The sequence below is a fragment of the Poromitra crassiceps genome (genome assembly GCF_964638095.1).
Source record: "Poromitra crassiceps genome assembly, chromosome: 19".
Lineage (NCBI taxonomy): Eukaryota > Metazoa > Chordata > Actinopteri > Beryciformes > Melamphaidae > Poromitra > Poromitra crassiceps.
In genome coordinates, this window is record NC_139646.1 from 4,656,796 (window position 1) to 4,667,878 (window position 11,083).

The following is an 11,083-nucleotide window of genomic DNA, read 5'->3' on the forward strand; positions in this document are numbered from 1 at the left end:
GTCACCGATGTCTTTGACGCATGCGTGCCTCGACTTGTGTGTCGGAGGGGGGGGAAGGAGAGGTCGTAGAGCTGAGTGTCATCGGCATAGCAGTGATAAGAGAAGCCATGAGATGAGATCACATGGCCAAGAGATCTGGTATAGAGAAGGAATAGTAAGGGCCCATGCAGGACTAGGCCCTGGGGGACACCGGTGCTAAGAGTGCAGGATCTGGAGAGGGATCATCTCCAAAAGACCTGGTGTGAGTGGTTAGAGAGATAGAAAGCAAACCAAGAGTGTGCAGATCCTGAGATGCCTAGGTCAGAATGGAGAGGAGAATTTGGTGGTTGAGTGTATCAAAAGCGGCAGACAGGTGAAGGAGGACAAGGACAGAGGAGAGGGATGAGGCCTTAGCCATGTGCAGGGCCTCTGTGACTGCAAGGAGAGCTGTCTCAGTAGAGTGGGAAGCCTTGAAGCCAGATTGCAGATGGTCCAGCAGGTCATTCTGGGAGAGAAATCAGAATCAGAAAGCTGATCGTTCGAGGGTTTTGTATCGAAATTAGAGAGGAGATACAGATCTGTAGTTCTAGTAGAGTCAAGGAAGGGTTTCTTAAGCAGAGGCTTGACTCTCGCGGTCTTTAGAGCAGACGGAACAAGACCAGAGGACAGAGAGGAATTGATCGGAGTAGTGAGGGAGATATAATAGTGGAGATGGTTTGGAGAAGAGAAGAAGGGTGAAGGGGGCAGGAGGTGGCTCGGTTAGACCTCTGTAAAACATATCCCAAATTAACAAAACATATTATTATTCAAGATTCAATATTAAAAGAAACATTATTGTCGATCACATAATGTCTTAGGTTTTAGGGGCTCAAACCATAAAAATATACACACATGAGATTATTATTAGTAGTAGTAGTAGTAGTAGTAGTACTGTACTAGTACTCAATCAATCGATCGTTCGATCGATCAATAAAAGAAAATACAACCGATAAAAGCAACAAAAAAAGACATAATTGAATTAAAACAAGCAAATAAACCTATTGTGAAAGAGAAAGAATTGAAATGCATTTTTCAGTCAAACACAAGGTTATAAGTTAGTTTTGAGTAGTGTCCATGTACAGTGGACAGCAGGAGCCTGGTGTATAAACTGTGAACTGGGAAGTCTGTTCCATAGTGTTAGGGCTCACCTCCAGACTTCAGCCTGGACCTGGTTCTTAAATGGGAGTTCTGCTCTCTCCTGTTCCTAACATTTTGCCATCAATCCCACCACCACCACCTAGCCCCGAAGACCAATCACCCTCCTCCTGTCAAAGGCAAAGCTACAACAGATGGCATGGTTGCAGGTAAGACTGGGTTGTTCCATGACATGAGATGAAAGCACATACTGTAACTATGGTAATAACTGTTTGTTTGTTTGTTTGTTTCTTCATAAGACAATACTGAAGATGCCATTGCAAATGCTTCATCCTCTGGTAAGCAATTATTTCATGTGTGGTGTGTGAGTGTGTGTGAGAGAGATAGAGAGGGAGATGAAAAAAGAGAAAAGAGAGAAAGGGAGGGAGAGAGCGCGAGAGAGAATGCCATGAGATCTCCAGCCCTGAGGAAGAAACTGACAGGTCTCAAAAAAAAGTTTGAAACAGACTGAATGACAGCTGAATGCTCTATAGACGGTTTTCACCAGAGCGCAACCCCACAGCACTTCCTTTTTCTCAGCATTCGGCAAACTGCAGAAATATTCACTCGACATCGTTACTTTTGTTTTCGCCGCTCAGCTGTATAGACGGTTTTCACGGAATGGTCAGTCCTGCACTTGAATGTATTTTTTTCTTTTATGTCCATAGCAAACACTGCAACAGGAAGTGAGCGGGGGTTCCATTTAGAATGTTTTTGTTGTCAAGTTAAAACCGTCTATAGTAGCTGAGATGTTCTCATGTCTCCTCTCAGATAAACTGCTGTATATTGGAGCAGGTCTTGGGGGAACTGTGTTGGCACTGGCATTCGTCCTCCTGATATTCATCAGAAAGCGAAACAGAGACACCAGCACATCTTCTGGTATGAAACAGACTCGCATAAGAATAGCACCACAATCTGACTACCTTGATAAAGCTTACATTGACCTTTTCTCATCACTCTCCTTACAGGGGAGGACCATGACACCATCCACGCCTCATCAGACATTCAGCAGCACGATACCAGCAGATACCCAATTTACTCCAATGTGGCCTCGCCCTCAGACTCAGACTCTCAGATGCAGCCAGACAGCCTCTTCTACGCCACTGTCAGCTTTAACCAAGACACAGACTCCAGCTCTGCCGCACAACGTCCAGCATCCACCACGTACTCCTCCATTAAAAAACACACGAGGAGATGATGCCACGGCTGCAGTCTCTGTTACGGATGATTTTCACTGAATTTGCCTGAATTTTTGAGCCTGAACTTTGCTCAGTGAGTGAGGCCCGCGCTGCGCCGCGGGGCCTCACTAGCTTCTGAACCCCAGTACGGCCCTGGCTACGCTGTTGGAAGGACATAGGCTACCTATTGTTATTCTTCCACTCTTTCCTTCTCTCTCTATAGGTTGAGGCCACGTCTCGTCATAGACGCTGGTTTAGCTGGCTCAGCCTGGCTGGGGGCGTGGTCAGGGTGGGGTAAAAACCCCTGTTGTATCCATTCGGCAAAGTTAGAATTTAGCTGATAGCCCAGCCCAGGCAGACACGATCGGGGATTTAAGTAACCACCGCTTTTAAACGCACATCTGAGCAGACATTTTGTGTTCTGCTCTAGAACCCCCAAACCTGTCGTTTAGAGCCGCAGCACCGTCTTTTGGTGAGTCAGCCCATGAGATATATGGGCGGTTTTACCCCACTCGACCATTTTGTGGGCGTTCCCAGACATGCGGACTCTCTCTATGAGGCACTAATAGATATACTATATACAATAATATATGTACTGTACCTGTATTATGTTGGAGTGGATGTCCATTTTTGTTTGTTTTTAGTTTTAGTTTATATTATTATTATTATTGTTGTTGTTGTTGTTGTTGTTGTTGTTGTTGTTATTATTATTATTAATAATAATAATAATAATAATATTATTCCCCCGAGTGTGTATATACTGGTAATATGTACAAATAGTACACAGCTGGAAAAGGAAAAAGCAAACAATTATAATATATTGTATCTTTGTTGTTGATGGAAACAAAATAAAAATTAAGTAAAAAAAACACACATGATGATGCCGCTGCAGTCTCTGTTACAGATGATTTTCACTGTGTTTGATGATGCTACCTTTCCTTCCTTCCTTTAGTCACAATGTGGAACTTTCTGCTGAACAGCAGCAATAGCGCCCTCTGCCACAAGTGGTAATTGCAGATGCTGATAAATGCTACAGTTCCCTGTTTATATGTTCAGATAGCCTTATTTTACTGTTTCTGCTTGTACTCTCTGCGTTGTTAATCTTTCTGCAGTGTTTAAAACTGGTCATGGAAAAAATAGCTCCCAATATCCCAAAATGTTGTTGTTGACTTGTTTTTATTGAAACAACTCGCTAATGGTGCCGTTTATCAAGCTATAGAAAGGGATAAACACATTCACTTCCTATATGTTCTTCACAATAAAAGTGTCCCATTAGTTTGTCAACGGAAAGCTTTTACTGCAGGAAAGCGTACCACACTTAGGGGATTTTATAAGCTACAGGGGAAAAAGGCCTTCTGAACAAGAACAAATCACATGAGGAGTTTTACACTGCAAAATGAGATATTCACTCTTAAAAGACGTGTGACACCACTGGGGCAAAATGATTACTTCCATGAAATTAAAACTTGCCACTATTAGCTTATATTACAGTATTAGCTATATTATTAGCTAAATAATTTGCAAAATCTCAACATTAAAGAGGATATAGTCATCTGTGTTATTAAATATTGAGCAATGAACATCACCTAATAATTCCACGAGTAAGGACTAAATACAATCTAGCTTTTAATTGTTAAATTTTTATACTTTTTCTATCTTTGTGCGGTTATATGCTGCTTGTTAAAGCACTTTGTAACAAAACAACTGGTATGCAATGTATTTCACTTTATTTGATTGACAAGGATGACATAGCACAACAATGCCATGATACCCCTTAAACTCTCCTCCTGCTCTGGTCGAAACAATATTTTCCAGATTTACTGTATTTTCAGCAGTCGTTTTAACCTGCAAATACCGGATGTGTTTTCACTACATTGGACACAGCTCAGGTCTGCTCACAGATCAAAATTATGTTTTCTATTCATTTCACTAGATCATTTGATACATGTATATCGATTGCCCTGATTAGCTTGGCGGGAGACACTGTGGCATGTTACTGCTCTCTCTTGGTCTGCTTGGCCAGAGACTCCAAGGCAGTGAAGAAGGTATCTGCTTTCTCAGTCTCCTCCAGTTTAGACTTGCCACAGAGGTAAGGAGGAATGAACTCCATGGGGTCTGTGGTGCCCAAAACCCAGTTGTAGGTGCTGAAATAGGAACAACAATTTGGTTCATGAGGGGATGCTATAACTCTAACTAAATATCAGAATCAAAATCACTTCATTCACCATTCGAAGTAAATGTAGCCTACAGGAATGTGTCTTGTCATGGCACTGATATAGCCTGATCATTTACAAATGTCACGGGACACAGAGAGACACACACACACACACACACGCGCACACACACACACACACACACACACACACACACACACACACACACACACACACACACACACACACACACACACACACACACACACAAGCAGGCTCGAGGAATGTCTCGTTGACATGTTACTTTTGTCTTGAAAATCTGCCATGAAGCCAAATTGTTGCTGTAATCAGCATAAAATATATATCATATAAAATATGATGATTTGATATGAGGTGCCATTTTCAAATTGACTTGTCACTCAGTGTGCCCAAGGTGTTTTTTAGCTGGAGGATTTGACCTTGTCTGTTCTCATCTGCTCTCTGCTGCTTTGGAATGCATGATGGAACGCGAGGAGGCTAACCAATCAGAGGCAGAGTAGCGTGGGTCACTACGTAAATATCCTAAATGACAGGCCGCACAACTGCAAATGGCTGTGAAATACATGTAGGTAATTTGGCATTTCAACATTTCTACAAAATAAATCTCAATTGCGCACTTATTGCTACAGTCGTGAAGTGAAACCCGCGGCCTAGGTTGCTGGACGCCTGCTGCAGGCGAATTAAAAAGGTAAAATAAATGTACAGGACATTTTCTGGGTGACGTTGGTGCAGAGACATACAGTTTTAACCATTTGACTGAACCTACACATGCAGCTCTCATCCTCCCAGATGGCTTCACTCACCTGACGGTGCTCCATCCAGAATCTGGTGTGAAGGACATGAAGGTCATGGGGATACAGCCAGTCTCACTGAAGACGGTCTGGTACATGCCTGCAGACAGGGAGCACGGGTCACATGGAGCATCCAACCACACGTAAGGCTCCAAATATTATTACGAGTGGCATTTCCTCCTCCTCGCTGAAGCAACATGCGATACATCACACACAACAACAACTTCGTCCTATTAGACACAGAAATCACAGCAGCAAATAAGTCTCTAAAATTATGTTCCAAACAGTATTCATATAACTGAGGTGATGGGGACAGGCATTAGTACACGAGTACAATATTAGGCAACAGTATAAACATGTTATGAGTCATGACATGTCATGTCATATCATGTCATGTCATGTCATGTCATGTCATGTCATGTCATGTCATGTGTTTGGGGTAATTATTAAAAAAAAATTAACCCTTCTCACATTGTACTAGCCTAGTGATAGTATGGCACTTTCATCATCAGCTTGAGTGGCTGCTCTGAGATATGATCTCAGAGCAGCCACTCAAGCTAATTGGTGTAGCCTATCAGTTTTTGAACATGCCAAAGTGCATTATCTTGCCATGACTTGACTTTAAAATGCTGATCTTAATCTTAATCTTAATTATAGCACTCTCATCATCATCAGGTCAAGGCAAGTTTATCTAAAGCACCTTTCATACTCAAAGGCGCCACCTGTGTGGCCCGCGATGGAATTGCAAAAAAAAAGAAAAAATTACAGTGCACCTGAACGCCACATGCAAGATACCCGCTGAATAAGTGTCCAAATGTTCATGTCATTCTGGCCAATACTCCACTTCTGTTATAGCATTTCAGTCTGGAATATGGAATATCTTTCAATAATCTTTATGACTAAAAGGCTAAAAGTAATCTCATGTGTAAGAAATGACTGTTCTACATTGAAGTAGAAATTTAAATAATTAACTCATTGGTTTTGGATTTATTTAGCTTCAAGAGTGCATTTTTGTTTGTGTGACCCTCAACACAGGCTTTGAGAATCCCGGGCCACTTACTGATACTTATGCTTAAATTAACCCACTCATATTCTGGTTTATTTCAAGAAAAAATTTTTGGCTAGTGGAAATTCTAATTGGCTGGTAACTTTAAAATCTAGCAGCCATATTGGCAGGTGGTCAAAAAAGTTAATTTCAAGCCCTGAGAGCAGGTGGTGACATAGGAGTGAGTGAGAAAAGGATCAAATATTGGTGGTTAAGACTGAATAATGACATCACAACTGTTAATTTAAAATGAGTTATTCCTCTAAACCTGGCTTCAAATGCCCCAAATTTTTTGCGCTGGCGCCGTTCGGCCCTCAGCAAAACCTGGTAGCCAGGACATTTTTTGTGGCCCTCTCTATCATCAAAGTTGCCCGCAGCCCATCCATGGGTTACGGCATGACAATATTTGTTCGGCCCCCGGCAACAATCTGGGTTTCTCATGTGGCCCCCCATGAAAAATAGTTGCCCACCCCTGCTATAAGACATTTGTATTTTGGGAGAAGATACGGTAAATAAAAAAGGGAGATAGTGTATAAGAAGAGAGAAGAAAAAAAATTAACAATCAAGTTGTATAGGCAGTGCAGAACAAAAACTAATTAGTGGAATTTGTAGGCATAGCTGGATTGGTGTAGTTTCATGTCAGACTTCTTTTGGGCCTTTCAAAGCTTAAAATGTTGACTGTCCATTACAGCGCCCCCATCAGGGTGAATCTTTTAAAAGTCGGAACAAATGCATCATCTCTCAAGTTCTGTGTTTGTTCATCATCTCAAGTTTTGTGAAAATAAGACTTTCATCATGCGGGAGCTTCATATGATAGGCTGCCTTACCGTTGGGTGGCAGCATTCCATACCAAGTGTTAACTACCACACCCATTCCCCAGGAGGAGAGGGAGCCCATGACCACTTGGCCCATCAACCGAGCATCAGCAGGAACTTGCATGGGGATGAAGGTGGCGTCCAGCTTCTTCTTCTTGCAGGAGAGTTTGCTCCAGTCAATCTCATAATAGACTTTCTGAAGGGAGGGAGCAGGTAGGGAGCAGGTAGGGAGCAGGGGAACAGAGAGCAAACTTTAACGCTAATTGTTCATATCTTTGACGACTATGTTTAAAGTTTGAATAGTATTTGAAGTCCGAATGCGTAGTAACTTCCACTTTATTTCCATTTATACTGTGTTGTTAAGTATTGTCTTTATTTTTATTGTTTGGATTATATTGTCTTTTTTTTTGTATGTGAACCTGTAGGATTTAGCATTTATAAGCTGGGAGACAATTCTGAATGAATTATCTGCTTCTATCAGTGTCAATTGATGAATGAACTCAAAAATACCACTTCACCCAAGCAATTGGAATTTGAATAAAAACAAAAACGACTAGGAAAGAGAATTTAAATTTTATGAAGTTCAATGAAATGAAATTCAATTCAATTCTGTTAAATTCAATGTTGTGTCTTACCCTACCACATATTTGACTGAATATCATAAAATGTTAAATGCAGAACATGTAATGGTCATACATACATACATTATGATTGAATGTATTTGTTTAACGGCCTTTTGTTTGATTCGTAATGTGTGATTTACGTTTTGCGAATCGAGACAAACTCTCTTAGAAGTAGAATTCAATGGAATTCAGTTCTGTTTCTCCTTCATTTCTGTCATTCTAGGTCTGTCTCCTTACAGCTAGGTGACATTCCAATTTCAATTCCAACTACAATTGAGTTGACATTTCTTATGTATTCTGAATTGAAATTCATGAGTGGCAACACTTGCTTCTATTGCTCTTTAGTGCATTGTTAGACGCACAGAATGTATAGCTCTGGAGCGCTGACATCATTCACATCACCTTTACACGATTGTAACTAGTTTAAATGGAGGGGTTAGAGATGCTGATCAGATGCAGAGAAAACAGCTGGGGACAAAGTGAAATTTGAATGAAATAATCTGTCAGCTGTTAGAGGAGTCACACCCAACCTGCTATTCTTATATTGTAAGAACTGTATTTCAAACTGTCAAACCGTATTCGTAATCCGTAGCTTTTGTTTTAAACCTGCATGCCAGCTCACTCATGTTCCCTGTCATTCAGTGAAGTCTACAAAACTGAACTGGTATCCATAGTTGTTTCTGTGTGTGTGTGTGTGTGTGTGTGTGTGTGTGTGTGTGTGTGTGTGTGTGTGTGTGTGTGTGTGTGTGTGTGTGTGTGTGTGTGTGTGTGTGTGTGTGTTAGTGTGTGTGTGTGTGTGTGTGTGTGTGTGTGTGTGTGTGTGTGTGTGTGTGTACACTGTATGTGTGTGTGTGTGTGTGTGTGTGTGTGTGTGTGTGTGTGTGTGTGTGTGTGTGTGTGTGTGTGTGTGTGTGTGTGTGTGTGTGTGCGTGCGCATGCGCGTGCGTGCGTACTGTGTGCAGTAGTACCTGGTTGTAAAGCATCAGCTGGTCCATATGAAGAGAGGTTCCATTGCCCATCCCCATGCTTCTGACACGCACCCTCTGACTAAAAGCATCATAGTGAATTTCTCCATTGAACATGACGTGGCCATTGGCCGAATTCTGAGAGGGAATGAGAGAGAGAGACAGAGAGAGAGAGAGAGAGAGAGAGAGAGAGAGAGAGAGAGAGAGAGAGAGAGAGAGAGAGAGAAATCAAAGTCAAAGTTGAATAAAAAAGAATAAATAAAAAATAGAAATAAAGGATGATACAAGAGATACACAGATACTGTACAACAGAGATATAACTAAAAACAGAATTTTACATAAAAGTTTGTGTGCCAAACCGGATGAATGCCCGAGGCAATACAAGTTGTCCCCTAAAACAGTAATGAATAAATAAATAAATAAATAAATACCGTAAATAAATAAATAGATAGATAGATAGATAGATAGATAGATAGATAGATAGATAGATAGATAGATACATAGATAGATAGATAGATAGATAGATAGATAGATAGATAGATAGATAGATAGATAGATAGATAGATAGATAGATAGATAGATACATAAATAAATAAATATAAACGTGTGATTAAGAGGGAACTTAAATCATGAAAAGATGATGAAAAGGTGGAGGACAGAGGAAATGTGACAAACATATATTTTGGAGGATATTTCATCTGGCCATACTCACCAGAGAGAAGCCTCCACTCATCAGAGGTGGAGTAACTGTGGTAGAGGAGGTCAAAAGTATTAACAAACCAGCTCTGCATGGCAGATCTCACATGAATATGGGTCCAAAACAGCTAAAACGATTCTATATTAGGTGTTGCATGTGTGTGTGGAGGGGGACGGGGGGACGGGACAACTATGGAATATTGCATAAAGTCCTTTGTTAAAATTTGCTTGAGATACTGAATGTTGAATTTGAGGTAATGTCAAGATAGACACAAATATTTGTATGCTTAGGTCAGGGGAAAATAATCAGTCTAAAACCCAGTACCAAAGATGACCGAAAGTCATATTTTGATTACATTTACCACCAAATTCAAGCTTTGGGACACATCAATATGAACCCAGTTACTGGCACCAGTACTACCATGTCCAGTCCCACTAATTCTCCCAATCCCAGCGTCCCCAGTCACTCACCGCAGGGTTTGGGACTCTGGGCTGTAGAACCCACCAGCACCAGGCTGAGGCAGGCCAGCAGGCTGAAGAAGTTCATGTTTTGAGAAGCTGTGGGAGAACCTTTAGAACCCGGGGCAGGAGAAGCTGAGAGCGCTCTGACCTCCGGGAGTCACACATGCCTCCTTATATACAGTACCTGCTCACAGCTGGCCGGCTCACATGAGGGGCTTCCACAGAGCAAACATCACCAAACACTTGACAGCTCTGCTGCCGATAGATAGGGCAGTGTGGAAAAGTTGATATGACAATGGTGATAAGGTTATGCAATCAATCTGTCACATGGCTTTTTCTTGTTTGGACACAGGCTCATCAGATTATTACACTAGATATTACACTCATAATTTGTGATGCACACACGTGTTTGCTTGTGTGTGTGTGTGTGTGTGTGTGTGTGTGTGTGTGTGTGTGTGTGTGTGTGTGTGTGTGTGTGTAACCTGCGTTGTGTTGACAGCACTGGCAGCGACCCATGTTAAGGGCTTGCCCAGGGGTGGAGCGGGATTCGATCCGCCGACCTCCCGCTTCCATAGCGCACACGCTAACCACTATGCCAAGAGAGCTAGCTCCCTTTGGCGGAGCTGATTGATGGGCCTGTATACTGGGGAGTGAGTTTAACCAACCCAGTCACTACCACTCGGGACTCACAATCATTTGGTCAGACAGACAGACAGACAGACAGACAGACAGACAGACACTGCCAACCCACCTAGGCGCCATTGTGCAACTGTGGGCCATCGGCTCATACTACATCACAACTGCCTGAGTGACATCACAGTTGAGCAAATTGTGTGCCGCACCAACTTTTGCCCATTTATATTAGTTAGTATAAGATCACAAATGCATTCAACACACACAAACACACACACACACACACACACACACACACACGCACACACACACGCACGCACGCACGCACGCACTCACGCACGCACACACACACACACACACACACACAGACAATACCTTGACTGAGTGCAATAAATCTGTAGTATTGCCATTTGCACATTGCTGCTGCACAACCTGCCCTGAAGTGCGGTGCTATTCTATAGTCCACCGCCGCCATTGTTTGCCTTATTTAGCGTTTGCCTCATTTGCCTTATTTACACACATAAGTATTAC

At 42.0% G+C, this 11,083-nt stretch overlaps 2 protein-coding genes across 2 annotated transcripts in view; one reads left to right on the forward strand and one right to left on the reverse strand.

Annotated features, from left to right (window-relative positions):
- Window positions 1–2,543, forward strand: part of LOC310793796 (uncharacterized protein) — a 4,288-nt gene extending 1,745 nt beyond the window's left edge. The window contains exons 3-6 of the mRNA XM_083655684.1: window positions 1,260–1,322; window positions 1,413–1,451; window positions 1,924–2,031; window positions 2,121–2,543. Of these exons, the coding sequence (XP_083511810.1) occupies window positions 1,260–1,322; window positions 1,413–1,451; window positions 1,924–2,031; window positions 2,121–2,350 (440 nt within the window). The 3' untranslated portion in view covers window positions 2,351–2,543. The remainder of the gene's footprint in view (window positions 1–1,259; window positions 1,323–1,412; window positions 1,452–1,923; window positions 2,032–2,120) is intronic.
- A 1,780-nt stretch (window positions 2,544–4,323) lies between these two features.
- LOC310793496 (ependymin-like) lies at window positions 4,324–10,004 on the reverse strand (the record flags this gene model as incomplete). The annotated part of the gene is made up of 6 exons (XM_083655298.1): window positions 4,324–4,474; window positions 5,326–5,413; window positions 7,186–7,369; window positions 8,765–8,899; window positions 9,474–9,508; window positions 9,929–10,004. The coding sequence occupies 6 exons, from the start codon at window positions 10,002–10,004 to the stop codon at window positions 4,324–4,326; spliced, it is 669 nt and encodes a 222-aa protein (XP_083511424.1).
- Window positions 10,005–11,083: the final 1,079 nt, after the last annotated feature.